This window comes from Giraffa tippelskirchi, chromosome 6, assembly GCF_054371585.1.
Source record: "Giraffa tippelskirchi isolate mGirTip1 chromosome 6, T2T-mGirTip1v1.2.pri, whole genome shotgun sequence".
Classification (NCBI taxonomy): Eukaryota; Metazoa; Chordata; class Mammalia; order Artiodactyla; family Giraffidae; genus Giraffa; species Giraffa tippelskirchi.
The window spans coordinates 165720086-165737877 of NC_137280.1; the positions used below are offsets into that span (position 1 = coordinate 165720086).

At 41.9% G+C, this 17792-nt stretch overlaps 1 protein-coding gene across 6 annotated transcripts in view; it reads left to right on the top strand.

Annotated features, from left to right (window-relative positions):
• LOC145509620 (uncharacterized) overlaps positions 1-17792 on the top strand; it is a 533964-nt gene that overhangs the window by 362984 nt on the left and 153188 nt on the right. For all 6 annotated transcript variants that reach the window (XR_014056245.1, XR_014056241.1, XR_014056240.1 and 3 more), the window contains one exon: positions 17192-17370. Coding sequence is in view for 2 of the 6 variants with exons in the window: in XM_081498842.1 (XP_081354968.1) it covers positions 17192-17368 (177 nt within the window). In the remaining 4 variants the exon portion in view is untranslated. The remainder of the gene's footprint in view (positions 1-17191; positions 17371-17792) is intronic.

Here is a 17792-nt window from a genome sequence, read left to right on the forward strand (position 1 = left end):
AGAAATGACATGGCCTACAATGGCCATATGAAACTAGACACGTAGTCATTTGAAAGACCCCAAGAAGGGTTCAGAGTGAATACATGATTATTTTTATGTCTTTCTGTACAGTATATTTCTTAATGTGAGGTAATACTATCACATGTTGCTTAAAAAAAAATAAAAATACCCTGGCAAACGATATTAGTCATTAGTCCTTATACTGGAACTAAGCCAATGGCGACCCTTGTGGAACTTACCTGTACCCGTACTGACACACACTTATTTCAACCATTAAAATTCTAGTCACTTTACTTGACAGGGACTCTTCACACAATCTTTTGTAAGATTAAAAATGAGATTCCTTCTCTGAAGGCATTGTTATCATTTAGCTTAATTTAGCTGTGTGTTTTGTTTTGTTGTGGCTGCAATTCAACCTCAAGAAAACCACTGAAGTGTTCCTGAAGCCTCTCTAAGGAGGAATCAGAGGGAAGAATTGAGATTCATCTGGGAAGTTTGCACAGTTACACTGTCCTCCTCACCCCGCAGACAAATAAAAAAATAAATAGATTAAGTACAAGTGTTGGCTGGTAAAAGACATGTGCCACATTATGTTTCAAAAATATCAGTCATTTCAGTAAAATGGGTTCATTCATACATACCTTTATCTCCTTAAATATGAAAGTGTATTGTAAGTCAAGCCTTCGTATTTCTCAGAAAGACACATGCTACTCAAGGGTAGAGACAGTGCTGTAGAACAAAGGTATACGTGTTAGTCACTCCATCATTTCCAACTCTTTGTGACCCCATGGACTATAGCCCGCCAGGCTCCTCTGTCCATGAAATTCTCCAGGCAAGAATACTGGAGTGGGTTGCCAGTTTCGGCTCCATATCTTTGTTTTTTGAATGTTTAAAGCCACCTTCTTCAGTCTCCTCTTTCACTTTCATCAAGAGACTCTTTAATTCCTCTTTGCTTTCTGCCATAAGGGTGGTCTCATCTGCATATCTGAGGTCATTGATATTTCCCCCAGCAATCTTGATTCCAGCTTGTGTTTCTTCCAGCCCGGTGTTTCTCATGATGTACTCTGCATATAAGTTAAATAAGCAGGGTGACAGTATACAGCCTTAACATACACCTTTCCCAATTTGGAACCAGTCCGTTGTTCCATGTCCGGTTCTAACTGTTGCTTCTTGATGTGCATACAGATTTCTCAGGAGGCAGCCTTGTCTAACTCAATGAAACTGTGAGCCATGTTGTGTAGGGCCACCCAAGATGGATATGATCATGGTGGAGAGTTCTTACAAAACGTGGTCCATTGGAGAAGAGAATGGCAAACCACTTCAGTATTCTTGCCTTGTGTATTCTTCACATGAACAGTGTGAAAAGGCAAAAAGATAGGACACTGAAAGAGATTCTATGGATACCACTATCTCAAATTACTCCCCATTGAATTCCTCACCTTTTTACTGCCTTACCCATTCACTCATCCAACCCAAATGCAGAACCTGAGTGTCCTCCTTCCAACCCTTCCCCTCTCCCTATCACCTGCCAAACCCCTTCTTCTGATCAGTCATTAAGTTCAGTTCTCTTGAGTTGTCTTCCTTATTACTTTTCTTCCTTAACTGGTTTCTAGTCCTGCTGCCTCTGCCCAGCCCTTCATCCTCTCTTTCCTGATTTATTGCGATAGTCCCTCTTCCGGCGTCTCATCTCCCATTGGGTGACTTACTTACAAAGCTTTCCGTGACAAGCCTCTCTAACTCTTCTGTTTCTACACCAACACTTTAGCCATGTTGAACTACTCACATGTCCCCAAAACTCCTTTGTGATTTTATATCCCATCCCTTTACATCTTTTCTTTCTCTTTCCTTGAAGTGTCTTTCCCACAAAGTTTTATCTGCCAGTCTCATACTCAGGTTTCCAGACCCAGTTCAAGCATCCAGCCTGGCACTGGGACCCCAGAGTGGATCATTCTAATCTTTGAGCCTCCTCTTTAATTTGTACATACTGATTAGCTGTATGGCAGCTGTTTGTGTGCCTGTATTTCCTTTTAGAATGTAAGTCCTCAAAGGCAGGAAGGATGACTTTTCTTTTTTCCATCTTCAGCTTCTAGTGCATTATGGAGCACATGGTAGATTCCCAGTGGATATTATTGGGATGAATGAATCTATAATCTCTTGAGATTCCTTCAAGTTCCACTCTTATATTATTCATGACTTTGTTCTTATTTTTGGTTTCAACATTGGTTCAGATGTCAGGGGGCAACTCGTTGCCCAGCTGTTTGTTTTTGTTAGCTTTCTTGCAAGTCTGCTCTTTCTCTGAAGCGGTTGTGGGTGGGCTGGAGGAGAAGCAGTCAATGAGGACGGGAGAATGCAACTTCTGATGAGTGTAGTGTAAGAGGCAAGGGGATGGCTTTGGAGTAAAATTGATCTCAGCTTAAATTTCATTTCTGCCCCTTATTCCATGTGTAACTTTGAACAAGGTTAATTGACTTCTGTGAGCTTCAAATTTGTTATCTGTAAGAAGGTAATAATACCTGCTTCCCAATTTTCTTCTGAAGATGAAATGAGATATGTGGATGGCATGTATGCTAGTCCTTGGCGTGTAGTAAATTCTCAATAAATGACAGTTGTTATCATTACCATCATATTGTAAAAACCTCTATAGCATAGGCAGGCCGAAGTGTAATACTTCCTTCTGATTGCCAAGGGATTCCTCTTCAAAAATAAGTGTACTGCCAGGATCCTCATCCAAACCATAGAACCACAGAAATAGTTGAAAAACAGTTTTGTCAGCTCTCATAAGGATTACTAGTGCCATTCTTTGCATAGGGGAGATGTTAGTTAATCCACTATGTATAAAGAGTGCTTTTAGGTGTTAATTCTATCCCCTTTAAAAAAGGCAGGGTGACCCCCACACACTGGCCTAAACTTGGCAGGATATTAGGCTTGCTGTTATTGTTGTTCAGTCACTCAGTCATGTCCGACTCTTTGGACATGCAGTCCAACCCATGGACTGCAGCATGCCGGGTCTCCCTGTCCAACACCAACTCCTGGAGTTTGCTCAAACTCATATCCATTGAGTCGGTGATGCCATCCAACCATCTCATCCTCTGTCGTCCCCTTCTCCTCCTGCTTTCAATCTTTCCCAGCATCAAGTCTTTTCTAATGAGCTGGCTGTTAGGCTGGGAATGTGTTTTTTAGAATCAGTAATAAAGTCTTCAAGACACTTAAGAACATCTTTGATTAGTCAAAATAAAAGACAAAGTTCTCGTTATATTCATTCTTTTAGCTATTTTGTGCCTCTGAGTTTCAGTTCAGTTCAGTCGCTCAATTGTGTCCAACTCTGCGACCTCATGAACCGTAGCGTGCCAGGCCTCCCTGTCCATCACCAACTTCTGGAGTTTACTCAAACTCATGTCCATTGAGTCGGTGATGCCATCCAGCCGTCTCATCCTCTGTCATCCCCTTCTCCTCCTGCCCTCAATCTTTCCCAGCATGAGGGTCTTTTCAAATGAGTCAGCTCTTCGCATCAGGTAGCCAAATACTGGAGTTTCAGCTTCAACATCAGTTCCTCCAATGAACACCCAGGACTGATCTCCTTTAGGATGGATTGGCTGGATCTCCTTGCAGTCTAAGGGACTCTCAAGAGTCTTCTCCAACACCACAGTTCAAAAGCATCAATTCTTCGGCGCTCAGCTTTCTTTATAGTCCAACTCTCACATCCATACATGACTACTGGAAAAACCACAGCCTCAACTAGACAGACCTTTGTTCACAAAGTAATGTCTCTGCTTTTTAATATGCTGTCTAGGTTGGTCATAACTTTCCTTCCAAGGAGTAAGCATCTTTTAATTTCATGGCTGCAATCACCATCTGCAGTGATTTTGGAGCCCCCAAAATAAAGTCAGCCACTGTTTCCACTGTTTCCTCACCTATTTGCCATGAAGTGGTAGAGGAAAACAATTCTGTAGTCAAAGAAACCGTAGGACTAGAAGTTGGAAGACAAGGTTAATGAATAACTCTGGGAATAATTTAGGTTAATGAATAACTCTGGGGATGACTTAGGATGGTTACTTAGACAGGCACTGAGAACGTCCATATCTCTAGAATGGGGGTAAGAACCATCCCATTGACCTCACCAGTTCTGGAGAGTTTTAAATCGCATCATGTATCTTAAAAGTGTTTGACAATTTATAAGTGACATACAGATCCTAGTTGTTTTGATGATGGTTTTTCTGCTTTACTGCCATCCTACTTCCTTCACCAGATGGCACTGATCAGCCCAGATGTCTAACAGCAGTACAGCTGGTTCAGAAATGAGGAACTGTGTGGCTTTGGTTAGAATTGCCCAGCATTTGTCTGTTCTCTTTCTGTCTTCTGCTCTTGTGCTTTGGGGTTTCCCAAGGTCTTTTCATTGACTACTGAAGATTTACTCATGTGATCCCAGCTACTATTTCTAACTGCTTTTCTGAAAAATATTAAAAACTCAAAGCATCTGTCAGCTCTGCCAGACTAATGCCAAGCTATGAGACCAAAGGGACTACCCCAGCAGGCCCAGATGAGTCTTTTAAATGTGCTGAATGGAGTTATCTTTTCATTTGTCTTTGCAGGTTAGAAACATGAGTGAACTTAGTATTATTTCCTTTTGTGGATGTGAGCTGAACTGCTTTACAAAACTGAGTATTTGGTACTAACCCATTGCTGGGACAAAAGTTACATCTCCTCTAAGAGTATTTCAGACTCTAACTTATGACTAGAGTTAGGTCTTACCTACTCTCAGAAAAAATCTAGCCCTTTATTCCAGGCAAACTGTTCTATCCTCACTAACTTCCAAAGATGCCATTTCCTGCTTTTTTATTTTCGCTTGTCCTGGCTTTCCACTTGGTAACTCCTACATTTCCTCTCTCACCACGGAAAAATTAAACTCACCATGAAGCCATCAGTTAATGCTCTGCCTCATCAATGCTTCTTGACTCCTCCAGCCCCCATTTGAATTTCTCTTCCCCCAGTACTATTCATTGGCCCTATTATACATTTTAGGAATTATTGCCCTAAGTCCCATTGATAGCTCATTTGGTAACTTTTAAAATAATTTTATGAGTTCTTTTTCTCTAACCCACATGGCAAGAGTCATATCTTACATTTTATTTCTCTGCATATAATTCTAGCTGATCTTGTATTATTATAGTAGTTTATTATAAAATAATTAATACTTACTGTATATTATTACTATTGTTATTATCAATACCTGTGGATTCACTGTTACTAACTGAGGATCTAGTGGAGACTATATATATGTATATGTACATGCATATGCATGTGTATATGCATATGCATGTGTATATGTATATGTGCATGCATATGCATATATATATATGTGGGGTTGCAGTTGGCTTCACTAATGCATTAGGGAAAGAAATGCTCAGAAAACAATGACAATCTGTGTACTTTTAAATCAGTATAAATTGTGAATTTAAAAATTGTACGCATCTGAGCATATTATCTTAATATTTTGACTCAACCACAAAACTTGCTCTTATTAGAGAGTTTAACATATGAAACTGTTAAGCTCTCCAATAAACTGTTCCTTTCTAGCTCCCTCAGGATAAAACTGAACAAACAAATGGGCCTTCCTGGGAGAAGAGCCCTGTTGCTGCTGGCAGAAGTTGTCAATTTTACTGGTGACCCCTCTAGAATATAGGCTCCACTGCCCAGTTTCCCTATGTTCCTATATTTAGAAATGATACAGTCGACGACGTCTATCTTTGTTACCTGTCTTTGGGATGCCCAATAACCAGTAACACTAGCACAGTAAGTTCAGGTCTACTCTCCATGCTCCTAAAATTTTCTCCTCCTAACATAGCTTTAATGGTTATTGTCATGATCCAACCATTTCAGCTACACTACACTAAAAAGCTTCTGCGCAGCAATAAAAACCATCAACAAAATGAAAAGGTAACTCACAGAATGGGAGAAAATATTTGCAACTTTTATATCTGATAAGGGGTTAACATCTAAAATATATAAATATATGTAAAAGATATATGAATAGACAAGGAACTCATACAGCCCGGTAACAACAACAAAAAACCCCAACACTCCAGTTAAAAAAGTGGGCAGAAAAACTGAATAGACCTTTTTTTTAAAAAAGACATATGGATGACTAACAGGTAAATGAAAAGGTACTAATCGTTAGGAAAATGCAAATCAAGACCACAGTGAGGCATTACCTCACACTTGGAGGACATTAGGCTGACTGAAATAAGTCACAGAAAGACAAATACTGTATGATCTCACTTATATGTATAATCTAAAATATCAAACTTATAAATACAAAGAGTAGATTTGTGGTCGCCAGAGGCAGGGAGTAGTGGTTGAGGGAAGTGGATGAAGGTGATCAAAAGGTATAAACTTCTAGTTGTAAGATGAAGTTCTGGAAATATAATATACAGCATGGTGACTATAGTTAGCAGTAATATATTGTATATTTGAAAGGTGCTAAGGGAGTAGATCTTAAAAGTTCTCATACAGGAAAAAAATTATACCTGTGTGAGGTTATGGATTTTTTAATATATATATGTAAAATCATTATGTTGTACGCCATACACTTATACAATGCTGTGAGTCAGTTATATATATCAGTAAAACTGGAAAAAAAAGACATACCCAATGCTTTAAATTAGCTGTTAGAAAAATGATCTTTTTTATTTATTTATTTTTGGGTCTCTTGAATTATTTGGTTCTTGCTGTTAGTAAAATATCAGCTCATAATACATTAATTGAGTACCTATTAAATGCAAGATATTTCGTTGAAAGAATATTAGATTTGAAGTCAGAGACAAATTACTTAAAGCTGCCACACTAGTTTTGCTTTTTTGAGAAACCCTATTCATATTGTTTGTTTCCTCATCTATATAATGTACCTCATATTAATTCTTAACCCTGTTGTCAACACTATTGAAAATAAATATATCAAAACATTGTGTGTGCTCAGTCTTGTCTGACTCTTTGCAATCCCATGGACTGTAGCCTACCAGGCCATTGGTAAAACATAAATTGCTGGTTAGATTGCTAGCTTATTCAAGGTAAATTCAAATTACAAGTATGGCATACTGGAACCTCCATTATCTAATACTAAAAAATATGTTAAATACCATCCTTACCCAAATTCCTATCTCTACCTGTTACTCTAGTTATAACCAATTGCTTTCAGTGGCTTCAATATGCTTACATTTTGTTTTAATTTTTCTTTTTTATTCTAATTAATTTTTTCTTTGGTGTATAGTTGATTTACAATGTTGTGTTTGCTTCTGCTGTACAGCAAAGTGAGCTGGTAATACATACACATATATCCACTCTTTTCTAGACTCTGTTCCCACACAGGTCATCACAGAGTGCTGAATAGGGTTCCCTGTGATATTCGATAGGTTCTTATTAGGGGAGATGATCTTTTAAATTGGTATATTCTCTGGGAAAAGCCTGGGAACTTTGAATTGAAAAATAATTTAAATAAAAATGTTACAAAGCTGGTGAAATCCGTTTCCCTTGGGTTTGTGGGGATAAGGACCGTCCTTAGTCTCACAGCCTTGGTTGAAATTCACCTGAGAGGAACCACTAGACTATGTCCTTGTGAGAGGCTGAGCTGCTGACTTGAATGCTTCTTCCATCCACTCCTAAACTCATAGGAAATTTTAAACTTCAAAATTTAAACTCTAGTAGTTGTCAAACTTCCTTGACATAAAATAGCCTTTGCCAAACTGTACTATTTTTAATATAGAAGAGTATTATTTACAGAAAAATTAATAATATAAAAAGATTAGAAATGAGCTAAATATCCAGCAATTGGGAATTGGTTAAATTATGATATTAATATATCCAGACTGATGACTATTGTGATTATATGCACAAAAGATTACTTTTTAAAAAATCTAATAATTTTGAAGATGATGGTGATAATCCAGAAACCTTTCTTTGTTAGCAAATAATTCCTGAGGTATTAGCTCTTCCCCGTTCATGGAAGGGTTTCTTTCTCCCGTCCTCTGAGGTTAATCCCAAGTGGTTATATACCCAGCAGCCTGTGCTTGGTACAATAGGTTCTGCATGGAGATTTGTTCAGTTGAATACTATAAGACAAGTCACTATTTCTGAGTTGGCTTAAGAGATGTCTTGGTGTTTGAACATTTCTTTTTAAACATTGTTATGATAATTGAGAATGGACCGACTTGATTTCACAGTGAGTTAATCATCTCTTGTCTTTTTCTCCAGAGTCTCAATTATTTTTGCCAATGAAAGATGAGTCAGGAGCACCTTGCTCATGCCAAACTGGCTAGAATGTCCTCTTTGGAGGTATTCTGCATACTAGGTTGAACTGTAAGACATTGCCAATATTTGACCAGCGTTTATTTACAAAAATACTAGTTTATATGGTTCACCCTAGGACATCTTTTCCCTCTGTGTCTGTTGAGGGTTAGCTGGGCGCTCAGAGGTGGACACAAAAGAGACGCTTCTGCCAGCCTCCTCCCAATTGTCTCTGTGCCAACAGGAAGTGGGGGAGGGGTGATGCCAGCTAGCTTTCTCATTAGCTTATTAAGGACAGAGTGACTGTGGTGGTGTCTCCAAGGGGCTTCATTTTTTAGACAATTGTGCCAGTTTGGGGTTTTTAATTATGGTATCTTTTCGACAGCTCATTATTTTATCATTGCTTCTTCCCACCCCTGTCCTCCTCAATTCCCATTCAGATTACCAACCTCTGTAGTTTGAGACGGTGATCAAAACTGTTTGCAAGAAGCCTCAACCATCAGCATTGTGGCTTGAGTCATTCTGAAGTTTCACTTGAAGCTGTCATGAAGATTTTCTTTTCTGTCAAAGCTAATGAAAATAATATGTGTTAGGAATTGTGCGAATCTAGTCTGTGAAGGTCCAAGAATTCTTTTATGAATTATTGACATAAAACTAGTACACTTTGTATTCTGCACACAAGATTCCTTTCTTTTGAGGAGATAGCGCATTACTTGTGGATATGTAGACCCTGGAGTGACTTTGGGGAAAGGTGAACAACCCTTAGGTGCTCAGTATTGGTGGTAGGAGAAGGAAAACAATAACCTGTCTGCCTTCTGTGTTTTCTGTGATTCTGATCCATGCCTGTTTACTGCTTCCTCTGATTCTCTGCCTGTTGCAGTAATAAGATACAAGATCAGGACGTGACCATATAAATCATCTAGGACAGTGGTTGTTAATCGTTTTTATTCAAATAAAAACTATGGATTCTTCTCTACCCAGAAAAATTAAATTATATATTCACTATATTTTGAACTTGTTTTAAGAACATTTTTGTCGCTCTTACAGAATCTGTGAATTCTAGATTAAGAATCCATGACTAAGGAGTCCTACTACTTTATTTACATATGGGAAAACAGCGCCAGGCAGACACAGGAACTTTCCCTCAAATAGAAAACTTTCAGTCATAAAATTGGAGAGAGGCTCAAACTCCGTTCTATTTTCTCCACTTCTATTTCTCTTCTTTTTCTTTGAGTATCAGGTTATATGTCTCATTCTCCTTCCCTTGAGCTTCCTAGGTGGCTCAGTGGTAAAGAATCCACCTGCCAATGCAGGAAATGTGGGTTTGACCCTTGGGTCGGGAAGATCCCCTAGAGAAGGAACTGGCAACCCACTCCAGTATTCTTGCCTGGAGAATCCCCATGGACAGAGGAACCTGGCAGGGTACAGTCCATGGGGTCGCACAGAGTCAGACAGGTCTTAGTGACTAAAACAACAGCAACTCCTTCCCTTCCTTACAGGCAGAGTGTCATAAAACCAAACTGGAGGAGGAGGGAGGAAAAATTGACAGACGGGGAGTTTTGTGGGATCTCCCACATCCAAACTAGGAGATGCAGGCAGAGTCTACACCAAAAGCAGTAAAGAACTTGGCCAATTTGTTGAAAAAAATTCAGTTCTTTTAGCCAAAAAATCAAATTATTCATGTTTTTATTTCTCAGCTGGATCAACCAACTTGTGCTCTATTGTAGCCGATTTTCCTTATTTCTGCATATTCGTCAGCACTAATATGGTTTTAGCTCTTCTTGCTTTTATTTGTCTTCCTTTGAAAGAAACCAGCTGAAACAGAGGTCAGAGTGTAAGGAAATTATTTCTTTGACAACATTTACTAAATTTCAACATTATCCCAGCACTGAACTGAGTTACTATCTCCTCCTGGTGGGTATGTAGACATAAATGTCACTGATTTGGAAGGCTTTACGATGCAGAGGTTACTACGGACTAATCCTTGTCTAGCTGGTTTTGCTTTTCCACCCTTAAATAATGAAGAGATGACAAGGAAAGGCAGGGGTATAACCATTCATGCGCCAATGTTTGTTTTATGTCACATATGAAAATTAACGTGGCCTCCCTGTTTGGCATTCAACATGCCGTTGGAAGAAGATGGAACAGTCATTCCTCATACTCGGCTACTCCTCTTGAAGGAGGGAGGCCTTTGGAACCAGAAGCCCTTCACGGCTCATCTATCACCGGTTCTGTTAAGTGATTTGGGATGAAGGAGGCTCCAGAGCCCCCTCACTGTAATACAGGAAAATAAAATGTTGCTATCTGGAAAGTTAAACAAGAGATCAATAAAGAGCCCCCCACAAGCACACACAACAAAAACAAACCTCTGGGGTGTCCACACCGAGTGGGAGAATTCACACCATGTATTATTTTATGCTATTTCAAACCTTGCATTTCTCTGGCACTCTTACACAGCAGACAGTAGCTAACGTTGGTCCCTGCTTGGGAAGATCCTAGGCAGTATTTCCCAGATTCAGGGCTGTTGTATATCACCTTCATTTCTTTTTGTCGGAATAATGCTGTCTTAGTTGACTCAGACTTTTTTTCTTTTGAATAACTTTTTCCGTCATAAACCGAGAATTTAGTATTGATTATTATAATTAATGGACTGTAAGGAGATCCAACCAGTCCATCCTAAAGGAAATCAGTCCTGAATATTTGTTGGAAGGACTAATGCTGAAGCTGAAACTCCAATACTTTGGCCACCTGATGCGAAGAACTGACTTATTGGAAAAGACCCTGATGCTGGGAAAGATTGAAGGTGGGAGGACAAGGGGATGACAGAGGATGAGATGGTTGGATGGCATCATTGGCTCAATGGATATGAGTTTGAGTAAGCTCTGGGAGATGGTGATGGACAGGGAGGCCTGGCGTGCTGCAGTCCATGGGGTCACAAAGAGTCAGACATGACTGAGCGACTGAACTGAACTGATAAAGATAGATAGACATGTAACTATTAAAATGAAAATCGTTGTGCAACCTTAAGATCATTTTGCATACAGAGCATGTTGAGACTCACGTGAGATACCCTGGCCTTGGAGATCCTAGAAACCAAGATATATGTCTCCGCCTAGGGATGGAGCTATGGCAGGGAAACTCTAGGAATGACAGCACTGGAGTGGTTTTATTTCTAGCTGCCAATCAGGGAGAGGGTGATAAAAAACAAACAAGCTGTCTTGCCTCACACAGCAAACTGACATGGGTCCATGCCAGTCCTGCCTGGCCTTTCTGCCTTCCCACCTAGCTCGGTCTCCAGGTTTGGGCCCCATCTGTGCCTTGAGCTTCAGCCACCGGGTTTCCTTTTGGCCACCAGCGCACACAGTATAGATTTCTGCTTTGGTTCTTGTTGTTTGGCCTTTCTCTCCTGAAGGACCTGGGGCTTGGGGTGCCTGTTTTATAGGGGAAGCCCTAGTCTTTTTATAGCTTCTTTCCTTGCCATTTCTTGATTCCATTCATATCCCAGCAGCTGAGCGCAGAATACCGCTTTCCCCGATCCTTTCTCAGCATGGGGTGTAACCCAGTTAACTGGAGGCTCCTTTGACCCTGCTAGCTCTCCCAGGACTCAGCATGGGCCTGGATTAGGGTGACCTGGACAATGTGTTCTCGGTGGGGAGTTTAACCTGGGGCGGCTTCTGCTGTCCTCTGCACAGTCCGTTGAGGAGCTGCGTGTTTGGAAAAGAAGCTTGGAAAGAGAAAAGCCAGAATGAGTGGGCTTTTCCTGTTGATTTAAGGCTCCCTAGGTGTGTGGGCAAGCCCTGGCACTGCCCAGAGGCTTCCATTGCCTCTGGTGTGAAGTGAAAGCCACGGGAGGCTGAGGACTCAGCCTGGCAATGAGGTGGTCGCCTCCCCCCCTTTCTGTGCAGCACGCAGCTGAGACTGGAGGGGGCTGGCCAGGGCTGTCAGGTGGGGCCAGAAACCAGGTCCAAAGCTGAGATGCCTTTGTCCTGCAGCTGTAGGGCAGCTGCGGGAAGGAAGCCAGACAGCCCCAAGCTGGTGTCACCTTGCTTGGTGAGCCCTGAGGTCAGGGCACCCTCGTGCAGGGGGACTGTGGTGGGTGAAGGGGTGCAAGCAGCAAGCTGGTGCCAGGAGGTGGGTGCTGGAAGGGGCGGCTGCTCTGAGGATAGAATGGATGAGACTAAACCAGCTGAAGCGCTGTGATGCTGGGTGGCCTTAGATGCAATCCTTAGCCTCTCTGAACTCTATTCTCATTGTAATGTATGCAAGAGATGCAGCAGAACCTAGAGAGTTCAGCAGATCTCTTCCAATACCAACATTCTTTGATCCCATGAGTCTAAAGACTCTATATTTAAAAACTGATTTTATGTGACTCAGACCCTTCATTCAACATCTATTCCATGTTCTCCTCACTTTGAGCAAGCTTTCTGTCTGCTTTGTCAAGAAAATAGCTATGTGTTGGGGATGAAGTTTCTCCATGATGCTCAGGGGCAAGAATGCTCATATTGCACTTTTTTTTTTTTAATTCAAGTTCCAAATTGTCCCTCAAGAGTGGTGATGCTCAGTAGGGGTCATTAACAGAGCGTCTTCTCTTTAGGAATGGCCAGGCATCCCTGGAGGATGGCTCAGCCCAGAAAATTCAGAGTGAGATCTTCCCCCTCCAGCTTATCAGGGTTCACTCACTGCTATTCATTTATTATCTGGGAAGAATGGTCCCTAGTAAGGCTGGAGGCTCCATTCCCCAAGCCTACTTCCACACTCCACCCCTGCCCAACACAGGCAAGGTGGCCAGGTTCTCGTGGCTGGGGAACTCAGGACCGCTCACAGCTATCTGCCACCTCTCTAGAGAGCCTGCTGTCTTCAAGGAACTGCTTCAGGGAGCTGCATGTCCGTCAGCCTCTTGCACAACTTGCTACCTCGTCTGGCCCCTTTCTTCATTCCAAGGAAGTCACCCCCAGGGTCTCACACTTACCTTCTTCAACTGCAGTACACCTACTCTGTTTTCTCTCACCTTAGCTGTGAACCCAGTCACACAGTAGGGTTCTTCACTCCTGATGACCGTTTGGAGAAGCCCAATCTGTTTTTTCCAGTAGTCACGTATGGACGTGAGAGTTGGACTATAAAGAAAGCTGAGTGCCGAAAAATTGATGCTTTTGAACTGTGGTGTTAGAGAAGACTCTTGAGAGTCCCTTGGACTGCAAGGAGATCCAACCAGGCCATCCTAAAGGAAATCAGTCCTGGGTGTTCATTGGAAGGACTGATGCTGAAGCTGAAACTCCAATACTTTGGCCACCTGATGCGAAGAACTGATTCACTAGAAGAGACCCTGATGCTGGGGAAGATTGAAGGTGGGACGAGAAGGGGACGATGGAGGATGAGATGGTTGGGAGGCATCACTGACTCGATGGACATGAGTTTGAGCACGCTCTGGGAGTTGGTGATGGACAGGGAGGCCTGGAGTGCTGCAGTCCATGTGGTCCCAAAGAGTCGGACACGACTGAGCGACTGAACTGAACTGAATTAAATAAACACTTGAAAGGAAAGGCTAGGAGGGAGTTGCCACCCTGGTATCCCAGAGACTTGCTTGCAGCCCCAGAAGCACAAAAGTCATCCCAGTGCTTTGAGGCGGGACCAGGAAACACAACACAAAGGCTGACTCGTTCATTCACTAGAGATTACTACAGTAACGTGAGCAATATCCAAAGTGATATCTCAATGGATTTTCCTGCCGCAGAAGCAGCGGGGCATGAATTCCCTCAATCTCTCGCCTCCCCCACACCCAGACACGGAGCTGCACTAACAGCTCTCAGACTCTTCCTCCAGTTTCCCAAGAGGTGGTGCCCCCTTTCGTTCTGGGCCCAGCCAGTTAGACCTGCCAGGATCAGGCTCCAAAGCCATTCTCCTTCTTAAAACTCTATCTTTGCCTCTTGCCGGTGTGTGTTCCCTTCAGCGGTAAGCTTATTCGTTTCCCTGCCATTTATTAAAAAGGATATCCATCTGTGACCTCATGTTCCCTGGAAAATATCCCATGTCCCCTTCTCCCTTATCCAAATTCCTTAGAACAGTAACACGTACTCCGTGTGACCACTCAAGGTGCCAGTCATTCGCTCTGCACCCCCTGCAATCTGACTTGTGCCGTTGTTAAGGTCCCCAGTATTCTTCTAACGACAAAATCCAATGGACGTTTTCCAATCTTTGTTTTGCGATACATTTCTGGGGCATTTGGCAACGTGGATTATGTGCACTGCTGCTCCCTCAAGTAACAGTATCTTTCCCAGTTTGTCTCATTCATTTCTGTTTCTTCTTAACCACGGGCTCCTCTCTCTGCACCCACCACTCACATGCTTATGTTCCCTAGGTGTCTGCTTCCAGCTCACTGCTTCTCATTATAGCTACTCTTCTTGGGTGAATTTATCTCCTCTCTGGAGTTCAACTACCACCTGTATGCTAATGACTCTCTAATTCAATCTCCTACTCAGATTCCTTCCCCAAGCTTCAGATTCACCAATTCCATTACCTGTCAGGTTCCTTCCCTGGGGATTCATCAGACATTTCAGATTGGATTTTTCAAAAACCAAGTAGCACATCCCTCCAAATTCGGTCTCTCTCTCTGTTGTATCACCTCCTCTTTACCCAGTGACCCAAGCTATAAAATAATAGCCTTAATGTTTCTGTCTTCCTCACCCTCTTCATCTAACTGATCTTACATTCTGCTGGTTTCCCCTCCCATGGATTCCTTAAAATCCATCCTCTCATCTGTCACTGCTCCCATTATCAAATGTGCCTTCTCTTCCTGGACTGGAATGACCACCTAAACTGGCTTCCTGGTTTCTAGACTGGCTGCCCTCAATTCTGCTCAATTCAGAGCTACCTCAATGATCCACATGAAACACAAGTCTGACCCTGTCCCTCTCTGCTAAGCAGTTCCACTGCTCCCTGGAATCTACACGAACAAGTTCAGCTTCCCTTCCGGACACACATGGCCCTCTGTGGACGTCTCTTGCCTAATTCTCTGGCCTTGGCTCCTACCACTTGGATTCCAGCAACAGTCAACCGGTGGTAGTTCCTTGTACACATCTCATTTTCCCTCTGTTCTTTGCTTCTGTTTTTAAAATTAAGTGTCGGGCTGGTATTATAAGGGAAGTTTCCAGTTCATCTGCTATTAAATATTAGAGGCTCTGTGCTTGGGGAGGGAGGAAAGAGAAAAGGCTCACAGTTACATTCTCATTTCAGCCTCCTTTCTCCCCCACACAGACAAAAAGTATCCTGGGCTTGATTGATTTGTGGGTTCTACTTATTTAAAGCTGTTAATAAGCATTTCAAACACCACTTGGTTATCACTCCAGGCTGTTCTTCCAAACTGAGGAGACTCTTGTTTGTTACGAAGAGTGTGCTACCCTCTAGAGGTGGCTTTCAGAGACAGAGCAGATATCTGCACAACAAACGCATTCTGCAGTTTCTCCTGTGAAAGGACTTCATAGTAAGACCTGGACTATTGTTGCTAAGTTGCATCATTTTGATTCACAGAATTTTTATGTACTTCCATAATAGGGTTTGGGGATAAAGCACACGGTGTACCTCCTGGGGCACTCAATTTGGAGTTAGAGAACTCAAGTTCCAGTTCAAGTTGTTCCGCTAAAGTCTCTGAACTTTGATCTGTTAAACAAGGTGTGCAAGACCCCGTCCAGAAAACTGTGAATCATCTGAAATTAGATTTTGGCAATAAAACTGGCTACAGACATACCAATAAATACTTGTTATACACTAAGTATACTCAAGGCACTAGGCTAAGAGCTGTTTTGCAGAGGTTATAATATTTACATTTGATCTTTAGCCAGTTAAATGAAAAATATTTGAAAAGAATCTGGAAGACATTCAAAGTTTCAATTTAAATGGATGAGTTTAACCCTGACCCTGAAAATGAGACTGAACTAAAACAAATTAAAACTTACTCTGAGGTTTACAAGAGTCTATTACAATATGAAACCAGAAGTTAATCATCCTACCACACACACATACATACACACACACACTTTGTCAGTAAGCTCTGGTATAAACCACCTTTAGCCTGATCTTCCCTCCTCTGTTTTCAACCAAAAGAAGAAATAGGAAGTCTTTCATTTAATGACTGAGCCAACTGTGATTTCTCTATATCTGTGTAATGATAACTGATGATAGGTAAAATTATATTTATTACCTTACAATGGCAGTGAACTCCTGAGAATTTCTTTGAATTTTCCCTGAGAAAGGGAAAAATGATTAAGACACCATTTGTGTTCATAGTCAGATTGGGAGGAAGAGGCCACAAAGCCCAGAATACAGTAGCTGGGAGATGAGAGGTCCGTGTTCTTGTGAGTCCACTGGGGGTTTGGGGACACCAGATAAATCTTCTGTAATGCAGGGAGCCTCATCTATATGCTGTGCTTACAATGCTGCTTCTGTGCTGTGTAATGCTAATGCTCTCTTTGGCGTTTGCCTCTTTCGATGGAAGATGCTGCCAAGGTCAAAGCTGGCCTTCTGTGCCAGGAGACCGGTACGGCAGGCTGAGTGGATGGAATCTTCTTCTCAGTTACATGTCTAGGCGTCTTTGGGCATGATTTCTCACATCAAGCCCATCATTTTACCTCTCTTCATCAAGTTTACTCTCTGAAAACTGCCAAAGTCTTGTGGACAGTATCGGAGAGATGCATCTGAGAGAGTATCCCAAACATTTTGAACACATACAAGGCACTGTTACTTAAAATTATCTCTTAAGATTCCATAGCTAAGGAATTGAAAAATTAAAAAATCTTTTTGGGGGCCTTGACCTACTCTCCTCAGAATTCCTTGCTGGAGGCACAACTGGGAAGTAGGTCTTGAAATGAGAAATGAAGAGAGTGAATAGACTTTACTAGTGATGCCTATATTTTCCTTCCAGAAAATCGTGGCAAAACTGTTGGCTAGACCACAGTCATTAAGAAATTCTCAGTGTCATCCTCCACGAGTCAGGCTGAAAACACCAAAACGAAGAAACAGAAACCAAAATACAAGAACCGAATTTTATCCTGCTGTCATATTTCAAATGCATTTCAAAGTTCGGTTCCAAATCCTGTGAAGGTAAGACTCTTTGCTTGCTGTTCCATCGCTCTCTGATTTCTGACCATCACCCTAGGCTATTACCTCCGCCCTTGTCATGTTTTGCATTACTTGTTATTCTCCTCTTTCCTCCTCCTCCTTTCTTCATAATGCTGATTTACACCGTTAATAGAACTTTAAGTTTGGTGGAGTGAGGTCACAGTATAGGTAGCTTGTAAGACCTAACAGTATACTTAGATACTAGATAATATGGAATGCCAAGTCTGGAGGAGGAAAAGTTATTCGTATCACTTCTCGCTCAAAAACACGCTTCTCTGTGATTCAGTCTGTATTTCTGGTGGTGGTGGGGGGGGGGAGCCACTTCACACATACAGCATGTGGAATCCTAGATCCCTGACCACAGATCGAACCCACGCTCCCCGCATTGGAAGGGCGGAGTCTTA